This window comes from Malus domestica, chromosome 11, assembly GCF_042453785.1.
Source record: "Malus domestica chromosome 11, GDT2T_hap1".
Lineage (NCBI taxonomy): Eukaryota > Viridiplantae > Streptophyta > Magnoliopsida > Rosales > Rosaceae > Malus > Malus domestica.
The window spans coordinates 4,858,987-4,885,197 of record NC_091671.1 but is presented as its reverse complement, the minus strand read 5'-3'; the positions used below and the strand labels follow the sequence as shown (position 1 = coordinate 4,885,197).

The 26,211-nt window shown below is 37.6% G+C and overlaps 1 protein-coding gene and 1 long non-coding RNA gene across 2 annotated transcripts; one reads left to right on the top strand and one right to left on the bottom strand.

Moving 5' to 3' along the window:
- Positions 1-1,537: 1,537 nt before the first annotated feature.
- LOC114819843 (uncharacterized) lies at positions 1,538-13,532 on the bottom strand. Its single transcript, XR_003767143.2, has 4 exons — positions 13,097-13,532; positions 12,928-12,993; positions 12,088-12,151; positions 1,538-1,723 (listed from the first exon to the last, which is right to left on the bottom strand). It is a non-coding gene; the product is annotated as an uncharacterized lncRNA (long non-coding RNA).
- A 9,207-nt stretch (positions 13,533-22,739) lies between these two features.
- On the top strand, positions 22,740-25,949 carry LOC103447591 (cation/H(+) antiporter 4). Its single transcript, XM_070808773.1, has 3 exons — positions 22,740-23,049; positions 23,462-24,481; positions 24,758-25,949. Exons 1-3 carry the CDS (start codon positions 22,810-22,812, stop codon positions 25,868-25,870), a joined length of 2,373 nt encoding a protein of 790 aa, XP_070664874.1. The 5' UTR covers positions 22,740-22,809; the 3' UTR covers positions 25,871-25,949.
- The last annotated feature ends 262 nt before the right edge of the window (positions 25,950-26,211 follow it).

The following is a 26,211-nucleotide window of genomic DNA, read 5'->3' as shown; positions in this document are numbered from 1 at the left end:
GAGTTTATTTGATTTTGCTTATTTACGTGGATGACATCTTACTCACAGGAAACAACAACACTCAAATGGCATGGTTGATAAAAAAGCTCAGCACTTTATTTTCTATGAAAGACTTAGGTCATCTTAGTTTTTTCCTGGGTGTTGAAGTCACTTACATTGGAAACAATATGCATTTGAGTCAATCCAAGTATGCCCTGGACCTGCTTCAACGAACAAAGTTTAAAGATGCCAAGCCTATTTCCACTCCAATTTCTGCAGGACAAAAACTAAGTGCTTATGTTGGTGAACCTTACAAGTATCTGGATCAATATCGCAGTGTTGTTGGAGCTTTGCAGTATTTAACCATCACGAGACCGAATCTCTCCTATGTTGTTAACCAGGTATGCCAATTTATGCACTCACCCAAGGATACTCATTGGATGGCAATGAAACGCATCATGCTGTATTTGAATGCCACGTATGATCATGGTCTTGTTTATAAACCTGGAGATGTGGAACTGCATGCTTTTTCTGATGCAGATTATGCGGGCAATCCTGATACCCGCCACTTTACATGAGGTTTTTTGTATTTATTTGGGACCAAATCTGGTGTCTTGGAATTCAAAGAAACAGAAGACTGTCTCTCGGTCGAGTACGGATGCCGAATATGGGAAACTAGCCTACATTGCTGTTGACCTATCTTGATTAAGGTCGTTATTCAAAGACCTTCATTTGCATCTTCATATTCCACACATATGGTGCGACAATGTCTCTTCAATATCCTTAGCTTCCAATCCCATTTTTCATTCGCGAACAAAACACTTGGAGGTTGATTATCACTATGTCCGTGAGAAGGTGATTCGAAAATAGCTTGTGGTTAATTTTATTTGTTCTCAAGATCAAATTGCTTATTTGTTTACAAAGGGTTTGTCTTCCTCGCATTTCAAGCTTTTGGTGTCCAAGCTTCTAGTTGTTTCTTGGCCTGTCAGCTTGCGGGGCTGTTAGACCAAGTCAGAATTATCAAGAATCCGGCTCATGTTTAAACTCTAAAGTCTGTTATTCAGGAATGTAGTCTTTATCCAAGGATAACTCTGATAGGTTCATATTATTTTAAATGTTTTAAAGTTTGTTTTCACATATGTTGTATTATTCAAATTCAAATATTACCGTGTAACTAGGGATGATAAACCCCTGATGTAATCTCAAGATTATTTTAAATACATGCAACCTATCAGTTGATGGGTATGCAAATTCTGAGCTGGAAACCAGAGAGTCCTAAAGTTTTACAACAGTCTCATACATGGATTTGTTCATGAACACAATGAAAACGACATATCTAAATTATGATAAAAGCACATTTATTCATTCAGTTCTTCATTTTGGATTTAAAGTTTCAATTTGAAAAACTCTTTTGTTCTTGAAGTATCATGTTTTTGTGATGACATGCCCCGACCCCAATATTCCCGGAATACCAGGATAGGCACGTGTTGACCGACACCCGAGGGTGACGAAAGCCATTTATTAAATGAAAAAGCTGAGAATAAGGAATAAATACGGGTTATGAATTTAAAAACAATGAATTAATAATTTAAGAACGTGTACATAGCACACAACTAAACCTAATCACTAAAAAGAATTAAGATAAAATTAAATCAATGAAGGAATGGGTCATACTCCGAAAGGACACGAAGATGCCGATGCGGAAGTGCCTTGATGCCGGGATTCTATGCCTCGTTTCTAAGACCTGAATGAGAGCGCAAAACAAGGGTGAGTGGACCAAGTTTATATACATACATAGTACGAAAACAGTTATGAACATACTAACCCCCACAGTTTAATAATGAAAACTACTAAAATAATAAGTGATAAGCTTTTCAGAAAACTCTAGCATGCCATAAAACAATTCATATATCCATCTGCAAATCAATCTCAAAAAATCATATCAGGAAGCATAACACAAGTTGTGCTGCTAGTGAGTGCACCGAATAATAATATCTCTCGGCCCAATGCCTGCACCTAAATCTCTATGGCCTTCACCATGAGATAACTCCCTCCCGGCCCAATGCCAGTCTCCATGGTCCCTCAGCCTTTCGTTAGGGATTATTTCTCCCGGCCTCAATGCCAACACTAGATCCTCTTGTTGGAAATGTGCCCTAAAGCCAATCATGTGATGATACTTTACGGACATTTCACATGTTAAACTAATCTAGTTTTACATATAAAGGGCAAAGATTATTGTTTGAGCCGTCTCATATAAATGTTATATGCTTAAACGATAAAGTCCAAGGAATATGTGATTGGGAGAATGTAATCTAATGAAGTTAGATTCATGAGACCATTCTTTCGTAGACACATCTTAAACGTTCCTGATCATAGGATTGCCAATTGGGCATTGACAGTCCGTCAAGATCGGTACGTACTATGTCTTCTCTCAGGGAGAGTGATTAGTCTCGAATCATTGGTGTGTGTGACATCAAGACAAGTACGGTAGGTGCTCAATAGAGAATGAGTTCACTGAACGCGATCAACGAAGAGTTCTCATATTCCATGTCACATAAGAACTCATGGTTGGGATAATGCAAAGTAGTCCTTTGACCTGAGGCATCATAGTTGTCTTGTGGTTAAGACCTTGATCTTTGATTATGTCAAAGTCATCCCACCAGGAGGGTGTCCACGGCATCGTTGGGGTCAAGCCGCTTAGCTATGGAGACAAGTGAATGCGCAACAAGGGATCTCTAACCTTCAAACCGTTTGAGGGAGAATACTCTCTGATATGATTTGAATCTCTGGCCAGAGTATGAATGAGATTTAGGATTGCGTTCCCAATCACATTCAAGGTAATCATATAAGCACAAGACACACATTGGATAGTAGACATGAGAAAATAAACTATCAAACCAAACAATGTGGTCAAGAGTATTAGATTAGAGAAGGACCGTATTGCATTTGTAATCTCGAACTGAATAGGTTCTCTAACCTCTTCTGATTAGCTTGGGTAACCATGATATGCTGCTAGGTGTCACTCATGGTTTGTGGAAGCCCTAAACGTGTGTAATCACTAAAGGGAGAATTGAAAATAGTTTCAATTCACAATCGATGTAAAATGGTTTTAATCGCCCACTACCTCGCTAAAAGGAACCTAATGGATCGCACACCGTGAAAGGTGGAGATTGGAGATTAAACGGAAATGAGTAAGAATGATTAAATGGTTTAATCATTTATTTATGGCAAGGATTAATTAATATGTTAATTAATCAAACGAATAAGTTCGTTAAAGACTTCGGGATAGTTTTGGACCTTAAGGCCCAATGGGCTTCGAACGTCAAGCCCATTAACTTAAGTTGTATGACAATTTAATGAATAAAGATTCATTAAAGCCCAAAAGCCCAAAATCCCTTAAATGGATGGCCATGATGAAATGAATTAGGGTTTTGGTTATTTAGGTCACTTAAAGAAGTGACTATATAAATGACTTTATAACTAAATATTCATTAAGTGAAAAATGGGTTTATTTTTGGGGAAAATAGGTGAGAATTGTCTCTCCATTTTCTCTCTAAAGAGGCCAACACCTTGGAGGGTACATCTAGCAATCCTACTACTCCAAGGTCACTCATTTCTTCTACAATCGAACCTTGGTGTCGAGAATTAGAGGTTCTCAATTTTGGGAACTTGGAGAACCTATTCTTCCATCCAAATCCATGGATCTAAGAAGCAAGGAATGAAGGCCCTTATCTCTTTGGGTGATTAGCCTTTGCTTATGCAAAGAGGAATCTACAAAGGTATTAATTTCAACTCACTTATGTTTTGAGTTGATTATTGGTTCACCAATCTACTAGGCTTTGAATTTCATGGGTAAATGTTTTGTTTTTGAGTGCATGTAAGCATGATTCCGCCTTTAATTGTTAATTGCATGCTATATGATGTTGCTCAAATGAACATGTTTTACAAAATAAATCCTTCAAGTGGTATCAGAGCCTAGGTCTAGTAGTTGGTGAATCCTTTTGGGTTTTGTAGTTCATAAGTTTGTGATTTAAAAGTTGTAATTGTTACAAGCTTTATTCTTGCTTCTTTGAAAGTAAATTTTGTTGGAAAATTTGCTATCTCAAATGTTGTAGATGTTGTTCATATGAGCATGAATATTGGAGCTAAAATTTGGTGCCATACTTTTGGGAAAATTCGGCCAAAACCAAAGGGTGGATTTTTGGGTTCTTGTTTGACTTGTTAAAAGTGTTTTAATGTGTTCTTTGGAACCCCTAAGTACCCTAGTTTGGTTAGATGTTATTTCCCTTAAGTAAGAATGGTTTTGGAATGTTTTTTGGGTGGAAAAAGTTCATGGAAAAATTTGGGGTTTTCATGGATGTTCTTCATTGTTCTTGATGTTCTTGCCAAGAACAAAAAGGTTTGGTGTTTTGATTCAAAGTTTTGAATTATTTCATAAAGTATATGTGATATGTTTTTAAATGATTTATTATGTATTTAAAGTATTAAATATTTGTATAAATGATGATTGAAATAATTGTGTTTGAATTATTTCAAAAACATATCTTATCTTACATACACTTGCATGTTTTTGACAAAACTCACAAATCAACACACACACCAACCTTATCCCTCCCCAAAACCAGCCACTCCCTCAAAGGGAGTACTTTTGGGGCTTTTATGCAATTATATAAAGTTTTGATACTTTTGTGTATTTGCACTTTGGCCCAAAAGTTTACGTTTTTACGTTAAGGTCCAAAAATGCTAAAGGACAAATTGTTTTGTTCCTTTAATGAAGTTTTTGCATTATTAAAAGTTTGGGTTCTAGTTGTATTTACATGAAGTTGTGACTTTTGTGTATTATACAAAGTGACCCCAAAAGTTTTTGTTATTGCAATATGGCCCAAAAGTTGAGGTTAATTGCATGATGGCCCAAATAGGATGAGAACAAAATTGTTTTGTCTCTTTAAATGAGAATTGGATTTTCATTTTGTTTAGCTCCATTTAAATCAATTTTATGGATACAAAAAAACCAAATGAAAATGTTGCATTCATTAATTAGTTAAAGTGTTAATTAATTAAAGGGTGATTATGAACCTAAGCCTAATATAATTGAGCTATGTGAAAGGCGTTTCAAATTTGTTTGAACCATGGGAATGTGTAGATTAGATTTTGGTTGTAATTTGATTTGATCAAATGTTGTAAAAAGGCTTAAGCTCTTCTTTACTTTAAAGTAATTTGTTATATGCAAATGTTGTAATGAGCATAAGCTCACCTTTACTTTGAAGTACTTCTTTCTTGCTTTATACGATATGCATGAAAATGAAGTAGTTGGGTCCAACGCCCATAAGACAACACGCCTTAATGTGATTAAACGCGTAACTAAAATCAATCTTCATTCCTAGACCGAGGTTCAACACAAGGCTCGTGTTGAATCTAAACAAAGGTTCATAATCATCCTTAGGCCCTAAGGCAACTATGTAGTCCATCAAATGAATGCAAAGTTTATGTTAGTAGTATCATATACTCTTGCTTTAAAAATCGTTTTAAAAGCATAGTGGGAGTATTATGTACAACTAAAACAAAGGGATGGACCAATAGTTGTAATAGGACCAAAATAGTTTTAATAAAGATTAAAATGTATGTTTTTATGTGATGAGACCTAAAACCCTCAATCAAACCAATATTAAGTTGATAAGCGAGAGATGTTTAGAATATCTCTTCGTGGCCTTCCACCGTGGTGGGATCCAATCGTTTATGACTTGTACACCGGCTTCACCCTATCATGGGGGAGTACACAGTGCATGCTTATACTCAGGAGGAATCCATATACATATGATGAGGTGAGTGTAGGCAACGAGGATAGCTATATATCGTATCATCGTGAGGCTATTCTTGAACCCCTTCACACACTAAGCATGGTGGGAAGAACTTAACTAAGTGCAATGGAACCAATATCATATCATTGTGAGGTTACATTCTCTAGGGGCCAAATAAGATGGGTACTTGCATGAGTTGCAAATGAGTAAGCGTACTCTCTCATTATTATTGTTGCTAGCCATATATCGTATCATCGTGAGGTGGGCTTGGTAATAGTGAGCCTCCCATAACCTACTAGGAGTTTCATCCAAAACTCTCGAATTCCTATGAGGGATATGGAATTTGCCAAAAATAGTGGGTGGTGCTATTTGATTTAAAGACCCAAATCAAATGGCTTAAAATCAATCAATTTATATTCGTTATGTATTTGATTACCAATATATTTGCAAACGCTATCCAACACTTGACAAAACCGAACGTTTAGTTTACGGACTTGGTACTACAAAACCATATATTGTCTTTAATGGCTTGTAAAAGTACCAAAGTAGTCTCATCCTCACAATCTTACTATTGATAATGTATCATTAGAAGAATATGTTAGAAAAGGTCTATCATAAAGAGGACAACACTTTTAATGTCATAATTCTTCAATTACAATTTGTTGTATGAAGAAATAGGAGTTGCTTTGAACAACTCTTAGTCAATGCAAACACTTAGTGCTTGTTTCTTTGTTAAATGAACAAAGAACTTGAGAAGAAAGCACAAAGGCATGAACACTTAAATGTGCCATGATTCTTCATTTACAATTGTTGTATGAAGAAATGAGAGTTGCCTTGTACAACTCTTGAAGGTTTGTAATTATGTTTAGAACATAATGGTTGGTTGACAAAAATAGTCCATTAACATGGACTTATGATGATTTTGAATCATTAAGTGTTGAAGTGATAAACCACTTAACGAGACGGAAACTAGGCAAGGACTTCACCTTTGTTTCCCTATCCTAATCGTTCACTAAGTTTATTGTAAACTATGTAGTGAACAAAAACCACATGCTCTCCAAAATTGTTTGATGTGTATAACACAATTAAAAAAAAAAAGGTTTCAAGAGAGATAGTGGGAGTTTAGGGACAATGACTAATGTAGTCAAAGGTGAAAGTCAAATAAAGAAGATAAATAACTCCAAGGGAACAAACTTTCTTTATGAAAGGATGGACATTGGAAGGGGTATTTGCAAGAAATGTCTTGCAAGTGTCAAGGACACACCTTTCGAAGGTGTTGTAAATTGTTCTTGAATAGTTCAAAACAGTTGGTTCTTCTACTTGAATGCATGATTCCGTATTAGTGACTATGTTTTACAATCGTTGTAAAAGTGTGACTAATAAGAAGTAGAAGATATATGAGAGAAGAGAAGGTGCTTCACATTCGAAGCGTGAATCAAATGTAGATCTCTGCGAAAGCAGATGGTACTTACTTCCTCATATGAACTACCAAAGAAATTGGAAAAACATAGATTGTCTTTATATTCCAATTTTAAGGAACAAAATTCCGTCACTATGTGAAATGGATAAATGTTTTGTTTGACAAAACAATGTTCTTTATTAATCAATGATTAGATTATGGTAATCTAATTAATTGTCTCTATAGTAGAGATAATATGGTAGTGTTAACTGTTTAGAAAATAATGATGCTTAAAACCCAAAAGGTTGCAAGGTAGTGACTAATCTCAACTAAAGTTGTGATACCTCTAAAACATAAATTACGAGTTGGTCATAGATGGACGCTTTGGATCGTTAGATCCGGATCCAATACCTTCTTGTTAAAATTGTATAGAGGCGAAATGTTCGAATCTTTATTCTTTTGGAAAGAAGAAAGAATCACAAAGTTGTTAAGGTTAATTCACTTAGATGTTAGTGGCACTTGTCCACAAACATAATACTACTCATGTTGGATAACATTCACCGAAGATCACTCTCGGTTGGACTATAGTTTATTTTGAATAAACACAAGTCCGAATACTTTGTAAAATGTTTCAAAGAATTCAAGTAATGTAAGTTGATGAGTAAGACATCTAAAGTATTTACCTCCTTAGATTTGATCCAAGGAAAGGTAACACTTTAGATGAGTTTCTTTGAAAGATATCAAGGAAAATAGCATCATAAGATAATATATTTCTCCATTAGGAGAAGAACGAACTCGAATAAGATTTAGTTCGTTAGATGTTATCTATTACCCATATATAGGATATATACTTCTAAAACAATATGATTGTCAATGAGAAGATCTTCCAGTATTTTCATGACTCCATAAGATGTAGTTGGAAAAGAAAGACAAATCTTAAGCATGTTAAAGATTTGGGGTTATGTGCTAACAAGCAATATTTGTTTGATAATAATCTTGTAGGATATCCTTAAAATAACTTTTGGATATCGCTTCTATAAACCAACTAACAAATGTTGTTTTGTTGGGTAGTTCATTGTAATTCTACAATGTGATTTGCCTAAAAGCAAATGAACGAGAGATAGAACTCAAAGAATGGGTTCTTTGAGAGACAAGATAATAATCAACAAATATAACAACCTAGTTCCTATACCACAAGCTCCAAGGTAGTCGATAAAGATTTATAAACCGTCTCAGTTGAATGGTTTTGAACTTTATGACTACATTGAGTGCATATACGATATATACTCAAGGAAATGGTAAGGTACCATTTGACTCGAAATAATGAAACCTTGAAAGCTAATTGGTAGCTTAAGGTGACTACAATCAAATAGAATGGTTGACTTTAAAGGAACCATTTTTGACGTAGTCTTAGTTTCAATAAATTCGAAGATTGCTAGCTACAACTAAATGGTGATTCAATGTTTTGACATAATATGGGTTTCCGAAACCATTATTAAGATAGTCTTAATAATATATGTCTAAAACTATAAATCACAAGACATGTAAGTTGTAGAGATCCATCCATCATGGATCTTAGCAAATTAATGGGAGCTATTTGCATTTTATGAGAAAAGGATCAAATCGTTGGATTTATCATAAAGATGTAAATGAATCTTTTGTTTACTAGTTTTACAAAAGATTAGTGGGAGTTAATCATGTTCCTAAAAAATTTAAATATATATGATATATTAATTTTGGAAATGAAAAGAATACTTCTTTGTTAAAGTTATGACTTTAATACATTATATGAAGATAGAATGTATATGGGAGATATAGTCTATATACATGGGATGGAAATCTATAATGATATATTTCATGATATAATTGGATTATATCAATCCCTAATAATAGACAATGGATGCTAGGAAGTTTCTCATATGATGATAAACTTCAATTAGAAGGATGACTCTAGTAAGACTAGCCAGTTGCCCTTCTCAAAGGGAACGTGCCCCTTTGACTCCCAAAGAAATAATGCGTAAATTGAATCCTTTATGCATACGCAGAAAGGTGATTTATGTATTTCATATTGTATGAAAAACATTGATATGAGTTGTACCTAGAACGGTACAAGACGATATCAGTGCAAGCCCAGGATCAGAACCATGGCAACTGTCAAGTGAGTCCTTAAGTATTTAAGAAATACTAAAGGATAAATTCCTCAAAGATCGAGGAAGAATCAAAGTAACGTAATGGAAGCGTAAATGTATTAGATTATGAATCTAATCCATCATTGGATGTTTCTTCATTATGAATGAAGAGATAAACAGATATCTCTTTATTATGACTAAAGAGATATTTGGATGGAAATATTAAAGTAATGACTTTAGTGTGTTCCATTATGAATGCAAGATATATTGCCATATAGAAGTTTACAACAATGTTGTTTGGATGGGAAAGTTCATTTATGAACTCTCTATTCGGTTCCAACCAGAAAGTGTATGACACTAATGGGGCGATAGCTCAAGCCTGGGAATCAAGGTCTCATCAAGATCCGAACACAAATGAGAGACTGAACCACATGATTGAGAATCATGTATAATGGTGACGTCGTTATTCTCAAGGTTGCTTCTATGGATAACACATATAGATATCCACTGCCTAGGCTTACTATTCAGCCATTTATGAAATGACTACAAAAGAGATATCATCATTGATGATCAAGCTGATTGGCTCTAGTGCAAGTGAGAGATTGTTGGAAATGTGCCCTAAAGCCAATCATGTGATGATACTTTACGGACATTTCACATGTTAAACTAATCTAGTTTTACATATAAAGGGCAAAGATTATTGTTTGAGCCGTCTCATATAAATGTTATATGCTTAAACGATAAAGTCCAAGGAATATGTGATTGGGAGAATGTAATCTAATGAAGTTAGATTCATGAGACCATTCTTTCGTAGACACATCCTAAACGTTCCTGATCATAGGATTGCCAATTGGGCATTGACAGTCCGTCAAGATCGGTACGTACTATGTCTTCTCTCAGGGAGAGTGATTAGTCTCGAATCATTGGTGTGTGTGACATCAAGACAAGTACGGTAGGTGCTCAATAGAGAATGAGTTCACTGAACGCGATCAACGAAGAGTTCTCATATTCCATGTCACATAAGAACTCATGGTTGGGATAATGCAAAGTAGTCCTTTGACCTGAGGCATCATAGTTGTCTTGTGGTTAAGACCTTGATCTTTGATTATGTCAAAGTCATCCCACCAGGAGGGTGTCCACGGCATCGTTGGGGTCAAGCCGCTTAGCTATGGAGACAAGTGAATGCGCAACAAGGGATCTCTAACCTTCAAACCGTTTGAGGGAGAATACTCTCTGATATGATTTGAATCTCTGGCCAGAGTATGAATGAGATTTAGGAATGCGTTCCCAATCACATTCAAGGTAATCATATAAGCACAAGACACACATTGGATAGTAGACATGAGAAAATAAACTATCAAACCAAACAATGTGGTCAAGAGTATTAGATTAGAGAAGGACCGTATTGCATTTGTAATCTCGAACTGAATAGGTTCTCTAACCTCTTCTGATTAGCTTGGGTAACCATGATATGCTGCTAGGTGTCACTCATGGTTTGTGGAAGCCCTAAACGTGTGTAATCACTAAAGGGAGAATTGAAAATAGTTTCAATTCACAATCGATGTAAAATGGTTTTAATCGCCCACTACCTCGCTAAAAGGAACCTAATGGATCGCACACCGTGAAAGGTGGAGATTGGAGATTAAACGGAAATGAGTAAGAATGATTAAATGGTTTAATCATTTATTTATGGCAAGGATTAATTAATATGTTAATTAATCAAACGAATAAGTTCGTTAAAGACTTCGGGATAGTTTTGGACCTTAAGGCCCAATGGGCTTCGAACGTCAAGCCCATTAACTTAAGTTGTATGACAATTTAATGAATAAAGATTCATTAAAGCCCAAAAGCCCAAAATCCCTTAAATGGATGGCCATGATGAAATGAATTAGGGTTTTGGTTATTTAGGTCACTTAAAGAAGTGACTATATAAATGACTTTATAACTAAATATTCATTAAGTGAAAAATGGGTTTATTTTTGGGGAAAATAGGTGAGAATTGTCTCTCCATTTTCTCTCTAAAGAGGCCAACACCTTGGAGGGTACATCTAGCAATCCTACTACTCCAAGGTCACTCATTTCTTCTACAATCGAACCTTGGTGTCGAGAATTAGAGGTTCTCAATTTTGGGAACTTGGAGAACCTATTCTTCCATCCAAATCCATGGATCTAAGAAGCAAGGAATGAAGGCCCTTATCTCTTTGGGTGATTAGCCTTTGCTTATGCAAAGAGGAATCTACAAAGGTATTAATTTCAACTCACTTATGTTTTGAGTTGATTATTGGTTCACCAATCTACTAGGCTTTGAATTTCATGGGTAAATGTTTTGTTTTTGAGTGCATGTAAGCATGATTCCGCCTTTAATTGTTAATTGCATGCTATATGATGTTGCTCAAATGAACATGTTTTACAAAATAAATCCTTCACCTCTCCCCCAGGCGGCATCGTGTTCACTAGGTACGCACAAAACACAATTCATCTCTAAATACAACTCCGTAGCATAGATTCATCGATCCTCTATACTACGAAGAGGTGTTTGAAAATCAGTTGAAACACATTCTTAGCATCCTATCATCATCGATTAGATAGCCTACCAGAATGAGGGTTCTATAGAAAATATGATATAATGAAAATAATTCAGAACATATATATATAATCACGTATAGTCAAATCATCATGCTTCCTATAAAGTATTCCTCAAATCAATCAATCTGCAAGGCATGCTATTTAAATATGCAATTCTATAAATAAAACATGTAATTTTTTAAGATGGTCCACTCACAGATACTCCGTAACAGCAGAATTGTGCGGAAAATGATTAAGGAAGTCTCCACTAGCAACTTCACCTAAGCACGAAAATGTACAATTTAATAAACTACCCAAAAGATGGAATTTTAGGAAATGGAAATGGGTTTTGGGGTTGAGTGGGTTAGGGTCTAATAGGTGAAAAAAGGGTTTGGGCTTAAGCCCAAACCCATATTCACATGCACTGCACACACACACAGAGCATGCATAAGCATGCATTGCACACACACACACACGACATGCATAAGCATGCACTTCACACACACACATACACGCAGTACACACATACACATGCGCAGTTCACACATATCCACACTTACACCCACATATGTAGCTCATATACACACACCTGCACAGAACATACATACACACCCACACGTGCACAACACATGCACACATAGATCACACATATACACTCACATACGCACACACTGTACACTCACTCTACATACACACAAGCTCACAAACACACACATGCACATCATGTATATGCATGCACGGCATGCACACACACACTCATGACATACACACGCACACCACACAAAGCATAGCATACACAACACACACATGCACCATACATCATCACAAATACTTACACACACACACACTTGCACGGACCAAACATACCAAACACACACACACATGGACATGCATACACACCTACACACACACGCACACCTGCACCCCGTACACACACACACACCCACGAACTCGCCGGAGTTCGTCGTCGGAACCGGACATGCATGCACAAAGGATGGTAAGGGTTAGGGCTTGAATAAAGGGTTCTAAAACCTCACAAATATACCTAAGAACTCACCTAGACGCACTGCAGCAGGTTTTGGGAAGAGATGGACCTCGAACTCGCCGGAGTTCATCGTCGGAGCTAGATTATTAGCATAGGGAAAAACTGAGATCAAAACCCTTGAGTTTTGTCATAAAACCAACATGCATAATCCAGAAATTTGAAGAAGGAACACACTTCTCACCTGGGTTCGAGTTTTAAAGCTTTGAAGCTCTCGGCTTCAATGGCAGAAAACTCCACAATGCTCTGATGGCGCATGCAAGGGTACCATTGAGTTCGTTAAGTCTCAAGGATTCCAAATATATAGATTTTGGGCTTGATTTGTTGTTGATTCAAGGAGAAGAGGGGTTGGGAGTTCCCGGAGCTTAGAGAGAAAGGTTTCGAGAGTTTAGAGAGAGAGAGAGTTAGTATCAGACATTAGAGGGAGAGAGAGACTGGAAACCAAGATATAAAAATAAAGCGGGCCCCACGGCTCACCAATTAAAATTTAAAGAAATCATTTTGTTAAATAGAAAGTGGGTGTGGTTGTAACAATCTATCCCTCTTACAGAAATTTTGTCATCGAAATTTAAAACAACTTGCTACACTGAAAAACTCGAAAATAGGGAAAATAATATATATATATATATATATATATATATATATATATATATACACACACGTAATGAAGAAATCAAGTCAGAGCGGTTGCACAAAAGGGAAAATGTCATCCCGTCGCGATCGGGTTGCAATGATTCCATCTTTCGTGCCTCCAGGCTCATACCTTCTTTCCCCATCAGTGTAAAAGTAGAAAACACCAAAATAGCTTAAGGTCAAAGTGAGTACGTAAAATACAGTAATGCCAAAATAGATAAGTAATAACATATAGTGAAAACTCGAACCAACTTAAAACTGAAAAGAAAATATTTTCTCCAAAACATTTGTAATTACAAAAACAAATAACTAGTAATGGAAATTAAAGTACTTTTACTGAAAAATCAAAACTGAAAATGAGAGTGGGTCTTGACAAAGCATGCAAAACATCACGTACTCCGAGAATAAATGTGTCTTTGAGTCGAGTCCCAAGAATAACAATTCTGAGTCTGCATCAGTTGCTATAGACGAATCTTCTTGCCCACTTGCTTAACGAACCCAACAAATAAGCTATCTATATACCGGTCGGCCGCCCGTGACATCGATCACACATTTGTTGTCTCGATAAGCAAGCAGTAATTTCCTGAGGATGAATAATTTCACACGTCGTAAATTCGATCCTACGAATACAAGCTCGCACAACTCCTCTATCAACCAATGTTGCATAGAAACTTTCATACCATGTCGCAAAAGTGTCATACCCAAACCAAACGAAACAAAAACGTTGTCGTCAAAACTCTAATTAGCACCAAGGATTCTATTCTTCTCAGTTCCTCCAAATGTGACCAGCAAGTCCAAAATTCTATCAACGAGGAACTCACTTGATAATCGTACCTTGAGATACCGATATGATGCCTATGAATTGTAGTAAGATGGTGATCAAACAATTCAGTCTGAAGATACTGATGCAATCTGCTGATCACCCGCACTACAATCTTCACCAAACTTTTACCCAAAGACGACTCAAATCTCATACCCATGTGGTACTTTTCCCGGTAAGTCTGATAAACTTATGAAAAGGTTATGCTCCCAACATTCCTGTCCAAATCGATAGAGTTGGGCGCACACTTCCACCGAATCCATCGATCGGGAATTCCTCACTAATTGAGCGAGAAACCATGTCAAAAAGGCTGAGAGAATACCTCAGAATTTGAGAGTCAAAACAAGTCCATTACAATCCAGAGTACAAGATATCAAGATTTGAACTAGAAACCATGCCGAGAACAAACGTTATTTTTATTTTTTTATTTTTTTTGCCCTCCGTATAATGTTCAAGCATGACTCAGTTCACATTGAGAAACAAACAAGCGAAGGAAGGTAAAGATGCAGAAATAGAAGTCACTGTTTCTGATTATTGGGTAAATCATCATAGTAAGGTCAACTGATTTCTTAGCCAAAAGGAAATAGGTCTAAGCTCAAGAATAGTTAAGAACTGATAATAAGATTTGACGAGGCCAAAGGCATTTCGAGATTCACAATACTTTGTGAGAGTTGTTTCGAAGTTCAGAAATTAAACACAGAACCGAACCTCTGAATCAACAGAATGACGAAGAAGAAAAATACGAAGCAGCTTGCGTAATCATGCAATGACACTATTGGCTACCTTAAAGTGATATACTTGAGCAAACCAAAGCTCAATGAGTCCAGAAAAGTTTAGAGTAAAGCTCGATCTTCGTACAACGATGAATGTGGTAGAGTCTCAAACCATCACACTGAAAATTACAAGGCTGAAAAGTTAGTGGACAAGAGCACTGGTTAATTGGGCTACAAGCAAGAGGCTAAGTTCACCTTTACCGAAAAACACATGGATAAGGAGCTAGGGTCTATCACCGAGTACCAAACTTGGTGAAATTCAAGGAATCTGTTTATCCAAACCAGGCTGGATCTTCATCGTCCAAGTGCAACTACCATAACAACAAGGATCGCAACTCCTGTTTGGAAATTGATGAAAATATCGTCTGTTATCGAGGAGTTTCCCAAGAAAGCAATTAATGCAAACAAAGTCAGCACTTGAGGAATTTGATGTGAAGCTGACGACCAATGATTAGAAAACTTAACTTCGTCGTTGGATTAAGGAGGAAGGTTATCGATATAACAATCGCCGAGAATTGTTCTAAAGATTTACACGAATTTCTTCAGTGGTAATCAGTTCGAGAACATTGATTCGACTCCACCAATTACCATTTACTAATTGTCGTCACAACTAACACTTACTCGCTTCCTCTAACAAGCACTTCGAATGTTTCAAACAAATTCCAAGAATTATGACTCTACCCGCTATTCCTAAGGAATGCACGCCGCAGAGTATCGACCCGATGTTGAAAGTCGTCCAGCAAACCAATTCGTCACCTATGAGGGACAATCCCGACATGAACTTTTGTATTTCAACCAGAATGAGATAGTGCAAACAGAGACAGATTTGCACAATTGCGCCAAAAGACAACAAATTCGGAAGTCTTGACATCCGAATGACGTCATGACAGGCACACTATGAGAGTTGAGGAGAATCCTAAGTATGCTCTGAACAAAACATGCTCTGATACCAATTTGACATGCCCCGACCCCGATATTCCCGGAATACTAGGCACGTGCTGGCCGACACCCGAGGGTGACGAAAACCATTTATTAAATGCAAAAGCTGAGAATAATGAATAAATACGGGTTATGAATTTAAAAACAATGAATTAATAATTTAGGAACGTGTTCGGAGCACATACCTAAACCTAATCACTAAAAAGAATTAAGATAAAATTAAATGAATGAAGGAATGGGTCATGCTCCGAAGGGACACGAAGATGCCGATGCGGAAGTGCCTTGATGCCTGTATTCTATGCTTCGTTTCTAAGACCTGAATGGGGGCGCAAAACAAGGGTGAGTGGACCAAGTTTATATACATACATAGTATGAAAACAGTTATGAACATACTAACCCCCACAATTTCATAATGAAATCTACTAGAATAATAAGTGATAAGCTTTTCAGAAAACTCTAACATGCCATAAAACAATTCATATATCCATCTGCAAATCAATCTCAGAAAATCATATCATGAAGCATAACACAAGTTGTGCTGCTAGTGAGTGCACTGAATAATAATATCTCCCGGCCCAATGCCTGCACCTAAATCTCTATGGCCTTCACCATGAGATAACTCCCTCCCGGCCCAATGCCAGTCTCCGTGGTCCCTCAGCCTTCCGCTAGGGATTATTTCTCCCTGCCTCAATGCCAACACCAGATCCTCGCCCCAGGCGACATGGTGTTCACTAGATACGCACAAAACACAATTCATCTCTAAAATACAACTTCGTAGCATAGATTCATCGATCCTCTATACTACGAAGAGGTGTTCGAAAATCAGTTGAAACACATTCTTAGCATCCTATCGTCATCGATCAGATAGTCTATCAGAATGAGGGTTATATAGAAAATACGATATAATGAAAATAATTCAGAACATATATATATAATCACGTATAATCAAATCATCATGCTTCCTGTAAAGTATTCCTCAAATCAATCAATCTGCAAGGCATGCTATTTAAATATGCAATTCTATAAATAAAACATGTAAGTTTTTAAGGTGGTCCACTCACAGATACTTCGTAACAGCAGAATTGTGCGGAAAATGATTAAGGAAGTCTCTACTAGCAACTTCACCTAAGCACGAAAATGTACAATTTAATAAACTACCCAAAAGATGGAATTTTAGGAAATGGAAATGGGTTTTGGGGTTGAGTGGGTTAGGGTCTAATAGGTGAAAAAGGGGTTTGGGCTTAAGCCTAAACCCATATTCACATGCACTGCACACACACACACACGGCATGCATAAGCATGCACTTCACACACACACATACACGCAGTACACACATACACATGCGCAGTTCACACATATACACACTTACACCCTCACATATGTAGCTCACATACACACACCTGCACAACACATACATACACACTCACACGTGCACAACACACGCACACATAGATCACACATATACACTCACATACGCACACACTGTACACTCACTCTACACACACACAAGCTCATTGTTGGATTTTGCGGCTCAATACTTCTTGGGCCTTTAGTTTTTTTGTCTCAAGCCCAAATAGGTTTGGCCTTTTGTTACCCATTTGAAAGCCACATGACAGCTAGGGTATTAATTAAAAAGGCACCAGCCTTATATAAGGCAATTCATGCCTTTTGGTCAGAAGACAAGCTGCAGAAAAGCAGCAGAAAGGTAGCAGAAAAGAAGTGCAGCCGAAAGCAAGCAAAAAAGAGAAAAGGCAGCAATGATGTAATTTGTTAGGATGTTGGCTCAGGGAAGAAAAGTCAAGAGCTTTTCTTTTGGTATTTTCAAGGCAGCAGCTGCTATATGTTTGAGGAGAAGCCGAGAAAAGAAAAATGGCAGATTAGAGAGAAAAATAGAAAGGTTGCTGTTTTCTATTCTTCCCTTTGTTTGTAATCCCCTTTGTTAGTGATCACTCAACCAAAGATAATTGTACTACATTTTGTGGCTGTTGGGAGAGAAGGAATTTGGTATATGTTTCCATCTTCTCCATTTGTTCTTTGTGAGAGTGAGAGCTATTGGGTGTATGTGAGATTTGGGTTTGAGTGTTGAACTCTATTTGTAATCTCCTTTTGATATTAGTGGAATTTCCTCGCCGTTTCGGAACTGGACGTAGGCTTACGCCGAACCAGTATAAATTATTGTGTTCTTTGGATTATTTGTCTTGTCATATTTTACCGTATTAGCTTATTGGTTTCATATTTGGTGCTATCCTAGCACAACAAGTGGTATCAGAGCTCTGGGTTTCGACTTGGGGCTTTGTACTAATATGTCTATGAAACCTTCGAATATGTCGGTGAAATATGATATTGAAAAATTCAATGGGAGGAATGATTTTAGCCTGTGGCGGGTTAAGATGCGAGCTGTGCTAGTTCAACAAGGGTTGCTTAAGGCGCTACAGGGTGTGGAAGCCTTGCCACAAGATTGGTCTGCTGAAGAAAAAGAAGACGCTTTGAATCGAGCACATAGTGCAATTATGTTATCACTATCTGATGAAGTTCTTCGTGAGATGGAAAATGAAACTACTGCAGCTGGTTTGTGGCTTAAGTTGGAGAGTATATACATGACCAAATCCCTCACCAATCGTTTGTATTTGAAGCAACGTTTGTACACTCTCCGTATGACTGAAGGTACACCTATTCAAAACCATCTTGATGAGTTTAATAAGGTTATTATGGATTTGAAAAGTATGGATAATAAAATTAATGATGAGGATCAATCTTTGATTTTGTTGTGTTCTTTACCTCCTTCGTATGCGAATTTTGTTGAAACTTTGTTATATGGGAGAGATTCTATTTGTATGGAGAATGTAAAAGCCGCTTTGAATTCAAGAGAGTTAAAGAACAAAGTATTTGGAAATTTGAATGATTCTCATTCTGAGGCTTTGATAGCAAGAGGCAGAGATAGGGAATATGGTTCAGGGAGTAATAAAGGAAATTTGAGATCGAAGTCTAAGACCAGAAACAACACATGCAACTATTGTCGCAAGGAAGGGCATTGGAAAGTTGATTGCCCAAAACTGAAAGATAATGCTGGTGCGAGTGCGAATGTCGTCGATGACGACTTCGACTTTGTTCTATGATGACAGTTGGCTACACCAGATTTGAAATTATAAAAAAAATAAAAAAAATAAAAAAAAGGAATCTGGTGTTATGGGTACTCTTAAATCTCTCTGCTACATATGGAGATTTAAGAGTTTGTAAGGACTCTTTGTTATGATTTGAGAAAGTTGCTTAGTAGCCTCTATGTATGTTTGTGTTATGTCAGTTGCTCTTCATCGGTGTTTTTATTGTTTTGGATATTGGTATGGTTTTGCTTTTTTGGTAAAGTTGAATTTAGTGAGGGCCAATTTGTTAAGTTCTGCAAGTTTGGTTAGTGAGACACCACACTATTTTGGAGACACCACATGCACTGCAGAACATTTGTGTGGAACCCTCTTGTAGAAGGCAAGTCATATGCTTTCTAACTTTGGTCTATGGACATTTGGTTGGATTTGTTTGCCACTGCTATTTGGTCTGTTGGTCTCCATCATCTGCAATTAGTTTTCTTGAAGACTCCAGTTGAGGTATGGTTTTGGATCTCCTGCTGATTATTTGAATTTGAAATTTTGGTTGTCCTGTTGGTGCTCATGTGATGATGGTAAACTTGAGTGAAGGGCATATTTTTTGTATGTGGTATGTGAGACCTTGTTGCCAAATTTGTAATCAGTTTTGACTTGGAGAATGTGCCATGCTATGTGAATGAGTCTATTGGTGCAGTTTAAAACCATGGTGTTTGTGAGCAGGTGGAGTTCGTTGTGTGTCCAACTTTGGTATGGTGTGCTTGATCTTTTGTTGGTGATATTGAAGAATTTCAGTTCTTCGTTTGAATTACTTTTGTTTTGATCAAGGCACTTATGGTTTGCAAATTTGGAGAAGACGGTAGAGAAATGTTCACTTTCTTTGGCTTTGGTACAGTTTGAGTCGAGGTGGAAATTGTTATGAGTACCGGAAAGTTTGGTGAATTTGATTTAGCTTCCGTTGTCTGTAGTTCGTATTTTGGGTGCTTATGATGATTGTTGAGTCAACTCTGAGTTGCTTTCGGGAATTTCGCCAAGGTGGAGATTGTTGGATTTTGTGGCTCAATACTTCTTGGGCCTTTAGTTTTTTTGTCTCAAGCCCAAATAGGTTTGGCCTTTTGTTACCCATTTGAAAGCCACATGACAGCTAGGGTATTAATTAAAAAGGCACCAGCCTTATATAAGGCAATTCATGCCTTTTGGTCAGAAGACAAGCTGCAGAAAAGCAGCAGAAAGGTAGCAGAAAAGAAGTGCAGCCGAAAGCAAGCAAAAAAGAGAAAAGGCAGCAATGATGTAATTTGTTAGGATGTTGGCTCAGGGAAGAAAAGTCAAGAGCTTTTCTTTTGGTATTTTCAAGGCAGCAGCTGCTATATGTTTGAGGAGAAGCCGAGAAAAGAAAAATGGCAGATTAGAGAGAAAAATAGAAAGGTTGCTGTTTTCTATTCTTCCCTTTGTTTGTAATCCCCTTTGTTAGTGATCACTCAACCAAAGATAATTGTACTACATTTTGTGGCTGTTGGGAGAGAAGGAATTTGGTATATGTTTCCATCTTCTCCATTTGTTCTTTGTGAGAGTGAGAGCTATTGGGTGTATGTGAGATTTGGGTTTGAGTGTTGAACTCTATTTGTAATCTCCTTTTGATATTAGTGGAATTTCCTCGCCGTTTCGGAATTGGACGTAGGCTTACGCCGAACCAGTATAAATTATTGTGTTCTTTGGATTATTTGTCTTGTCATATTTTACCGTATTAGCTTATTGGTTTCATATTTGGTGCTATCCTAGCACAACACTCATAAACACACACTTGCACATCATGCATATGCATGCACGGCATGCACACACACGCTCACGACATACACACGCACACCACACAAAGCATAGCATACACAATACACACATGCACCATACATCATCACAAATACTTACACACACACACACACACACGCTTGCACGGACCAAACATACCAAACATACCAAACACACACACACGGACATGCATACACACCTGCACACAAACACGCACACCTGCACCCCGTACACACACACACACCCACGAACTCGCCGGAGTTCGTCGTCGGAACCGGACATGCATGCACAAAGGATGGTAAGGGTTAGGGCTTGAATAAAGGGTTCTAAAACCTCACAAATATACCTAAGAACTCACCTGGACGCACTGCAGCAGGTTTTGGGAAGAGATGGACCTCGAACTCGCCGGAGTTCATCGTCGGAGCTAGATTATTAGCATAGGGAAAAACTGAGATCAAAACCCTTGAGTTTTGTCATAAAACCAACATGCATAATCCAGAAATTTGAAGAAGGAACACACTTCTCACCTGGTTCGAGTTTTAGAGCTTTGAAGCTCTCGGCTTCAATGGAAGAAAACTCCACGATGCTCTGATGGCGCATGCAAGGGTACCATTGAGTTCGTTAAGTCTCAAGGATTCCAAATATATATATATTTGGGCTTGATTTGTTGTTGATTCGAGGAGAAGAGGGGTTGGGAGTTCCCGGAGCTTAGAGAGAAAGGTTTCGAGAGTTTAGAGAGAGAGAGAGAGTTTAGTATCAGACATTAGAGGGAGAGAGAGACTGGAAACCAAGATATAAAAATAAGGCGGATCCCACGGCTCACCAATTAAAATTTAAAGAAATCATTTTATTAAATAGAAAGTGGTGTGGTTGTAACATGTGATGTTATCTTTTAAGTTTCGTTGACAAAGTAATTTTCAAATATATCATATTAATGTCCCCCAAAATTTTATACATTTTAAAATTAAGAAACTGAAAAACAAATTAACATGTCACCCAGCTTCAATTTTCATGAACATAACAAAGTCAAAGATGTTATTTGCATAGTCAATATTTTTTCAACTCTCACACGAAATAAGGTTTTATATGGTTTTACAAAGTATCTCTTATATAATTCTAGAAATATGCTTCTTTTTTTTTTTCAAAAAAAAAAAAAAAAAGACAACTAGTGGTAAGTCACGATTATCAACCCATTCTGGAAACTATGAAGACTCATAGAAGCATTCAGCCTCTCGCTGACCACAAGTCTGACTTCCACATTAACAACGGATTTCGAAATATGCTTCTTTTATGCGATGACGATCTTTCTTAGCCAACTCATTCATTCTGTATAACCCACTTTCTACAGAAAAGTCAATGCCAGTCAAACTAACATATTAGCAACCTTGATAAAGAATCTCACGTCACAGATTCAATCTTATCAAAGCTCGACAAAATATAAATATAAAAATAAAATAACAACAAAACACACCAATTATCAACTACTTAACCACACCATATTCACCACTAATGGACGTTTTTATTATTATTAACTAACTTGCGAGTAAACCCTATACCAAGCCTGCATATAACCGACTTTGGTTGCCTTGGAATTCGATCTTCTATTCATCTGTCCATTCAATCGCTTGGAATTTAAACAACTTTGGCTTCTAGACATTCAGAGTCTATGCTGGAAGGTTAATATTGGTTTCATTACTGTTTCATATCCCTAGTATTATATAACAATATTATCTATCTTGGACTTTGCAGAAGGGAAGGCCAAACTTACATTCCTTCCTTTGCCTTTCTGATAAAAAAAGAGAGAACACAAGGGAGGCTTCAGGGCACGAAACCATGGCGACTCATACGGCGACCAACCTAACCAGTTCGGAAACGAGAGTTACTGAGTGTACCGAGTTCCCTCCTAACGTTCATTCGCCAGGCCTGTACTCGGGAAACTACACAGATAGGGATCATCAGATGTATACCCTTCCAAATCTGGAGATACAGATGGTTTTAATTTTTATCATCACCCAAGCCTTCTATTACGTTTTTCGCTATTTTGGAGTTCCAAGGTTCAGCTGCCAAATTATAGTAAGTGCTTCTTTCCCCCTGTGTTATTTTGATACAACTATTTATATCACATTTACTGAACGTATTGTTGATTAATCTATCATAAAAGTCGGCATTCCACGTATATGTGAGAATGGATAGCAATGCACATACGTATGGCTTTACTCTTCTGGCATGTATCATGTATTAAGCCAATGATCATTTGGCATTCCACATCTACAAATAATTTTGTTGACAAACTATGAATCTTGATCACACAATCAAACAAATTTAAGATATTATTAATTCAGATTCACAATCCAAGCCATATAGTGTGGCAAGAGAATATTCCTGTGTTTTAATTATTTTTTGTGCTGTAATATATGGGAAGAGTTAGTACTTCGAAGATTACTTGAATTGCTACTGATCCCCTAAATGATTTCTTGTGATATAGACCGGCATAATCCTCAGCCCCACACTCCTTGGGCACTACAATTTCTTCAAGAACTTCTTGTTTAATGTAAACAGCCAAGAATCACTTGGTCTTCTGGCTGAGTTGGGTTATGGGCTCTTTATGTTTCTAGTTGGAGTGAAAATGGATTTGGGAATGATAAAAAGGACAGGGAAAAAAGGCTTGTACACTGGTGTTGCATGCGTCGTGGCGCCTTTGCTAGTCAGTATGGCTGTCCAAGCCACGCTCAACGCTAAAATGTTCAGCCTAACCCGTCACGAACAGTTCGAACTTCCATTCGTAACTCAGTTACATTCAATTACTCCATTTCCGGTTGTGGCTTGCCTTCTTGAGGAGCTGAAAATTCTGAATTCGGAGATTGGTCGATTAGGCATGTCTGCCGCATTAGTCAGTGACATGATCAGTGTGTTCCTTCAATTTATGGGGCAGGTTGCTAGAATTGGAAAAGTGTCTATTGAACCAAGGGACATGATAACAGCCATAGCAATAGCCGTTGGCTATGTTACCATTGTTATTATCATAATTCGACCAATAATGTTGTGGATGATCAGGCAGACCCCGGAAAATAGGCCTGTCAAGAAAGGCTATGTCAATATGACCATCATCCTTGTGCTCCTGTCCGGCCTGTTTTCGCATCTTTATGGTCAGGGTTTTTATTTCGGCCCTTTTATATTTGGTTTGGCTGTTCCAGCCGGACCACCATTGGGATCAGCTATTGAAGAAAAGCTCAACATGTTCGTTTCTGATGTGTTGCTTCCCATCTTTGTGACTACAAGTGCTATGAGGACAAATTTTTGGTCCCTTGACCATTTCTTAACTGACCAATTTGCACAAATCAATGGAATCCTCATGCTCGTCGCTCTCGTGACCAAATTCATAGCCAGTCTGACTGTTCCCTTGTACTGCAAAATGCCCTTCGTTGATGCATTATCAATTGCTTTCATTTTGTCCTGCAAAGGCATTGTCAACCTTGCCTCCTATACCGACTTCAGAGACAGTCAGGTACGTAGTCCGTCTCTTTCTATACCCAGAACCCTTTTGTCTCTAAGTTAACTTAAAAGTAATGCTGGAGGGACATATTTTCTAATCACATTAGCTAACCACGTGATATTGTGACATTTAATTGTTGTATCTGTTAATAACTAGACACGATAATTGATGTGATGAGTGTCAAATGAAATGAACTTATTCATCATTTCATGTGATGAACTAATGCGGTAAGAAAATATATGCGACTCCGATGCTTTTTTTTCTCTAATTTTTTTTTTTCTTGTGCAGGACATCAGTGAATCAGCATTTGCTTTGGCGATGACTAGCGTCATCGTGACTGCGACTCTTATGCCCATCCTGGTGAATTTCTTGTATGATCCTTCAAGAAAATACGCCGGCTACCAGAGAAGGAATATGATGCATTCGAAACCCAATTCTGAGCTCAGAATACTTGCTTGCATTCATAGGTCAGCTAACATGCCTGCACTCATCAATCTACTTGATGCAGCATGTCCATCTAGAGACAACCCGATTGCTGTTTATGTTCTTCATCTCATTGAATTAGTGGGCAGAGCCTCTCCTATTTTTATCTCCCACCAAATGCAGAAAAAATCTACTTCCAATACTTCATACTCGGACAATGTCATTCTTTACTTCAATCACTTTCTTAGAGAAAATCTTGGTGCTGTATCTTTAAGCATCTTCACTGCAATCTCTCCACCAAAATACATGCATGAAGACATATGCACCCTAGCATTGGACAAACTTTGTTCACTAATTGTGCTCCCATTTCACCGAAGATGGTCAATGGACGGGTCAGTGGAATCAGAAGACAATAGCGTAAGGAACCTGAATTGCAGTGTCTTAGAAAGAGCCCCATGTTCAGTTGGAATCCTTGTAGACCGCGGCCATTTAGGACAGTCCACCTCCATTGTTGCACCCGAGTCATCCTTCTCTGTGGCTATAATCTTCTTGGGAGGGAAAGACGACAGGGAAGCATTGTCATTTGCCAAGAGAATGGCAAACGACTCCACAATAAGCCTAACAGTGATCCGACTTGTTGCCGCAAACTCTGTAGCTTGTACGGATTGGGATAGTGTACTTGATACCGAGGAAATGAAGGGCTTTAGATATAACGATGTGGGTGAGGGTTTTGTGATATACTTGGAGGAGGTTGTGAAAGATGGGCCTCAGACGGCTTTAGTGCTTCGGTCTATGGTGGATGAGTTTGACCTAATTATAGTTGGGAGAAGGCATATGGTGCAGTCCCAGCAGACGGCAGGGCTTTCGGAATGGAGTGAATTTCCGGAGCTAGGGACTCTAGGTGACTTGCTTGCATCACCAGACATCAATTGTAGAGCTTCAATTCTGGTGATACAGCAACAAAGGATGATGACATAACGCCTTCCCCTTGTTGGCCAAGAGGAAGAGTTATGTACAAAGTTATGCACTTATATATGTCCATATGCATTATTCATAATTGGAAATCTAGATTTAGCCAAATTGACTAGATCAATGTGCTCTTCTTATGCACTCAAATTGAATTTTTCTCCCCTTAGTTTAAAAGGAAAACTAATGAAAAGAGTTTCAAAACTTTGAGTTTTAACCAAAAACCACCCACTAACTTTATTTAATGATAAGGACAAGAAAAAGAAAAAAGATAAAAAAAATACCTAACAAAAGTGCGTGCAAGCCCTGCACCTCTATCAATACGTGATCCACCACTTACAGAGAAGAACAAT

Excerpts from the sequence above, each read along its gene's own strand:
- LOC103447591 (XM_070808773.1), top strand. The coding sequence starts at position 22,810 with ATGGCGACTCATACGGCGACCAACCTAACCAGTTCGGAAACGAGAGTT. Across the intron at positions 23,050-23,461 it reads GGTTCAGCTGCCAAATTATA|ACCGGCATAATCCTCAGCCC; the intron begins GTAAGTGCTTCT and ends CTTGTGATATAG. Across the intron at positions 24,482-24,757 it reads CCGACTTCAGAGACAGTCAG|GACATCAGTGAATCAGCATT; the intron begins GTACGTAGTCCG and ends TTTCTTGTGCAG.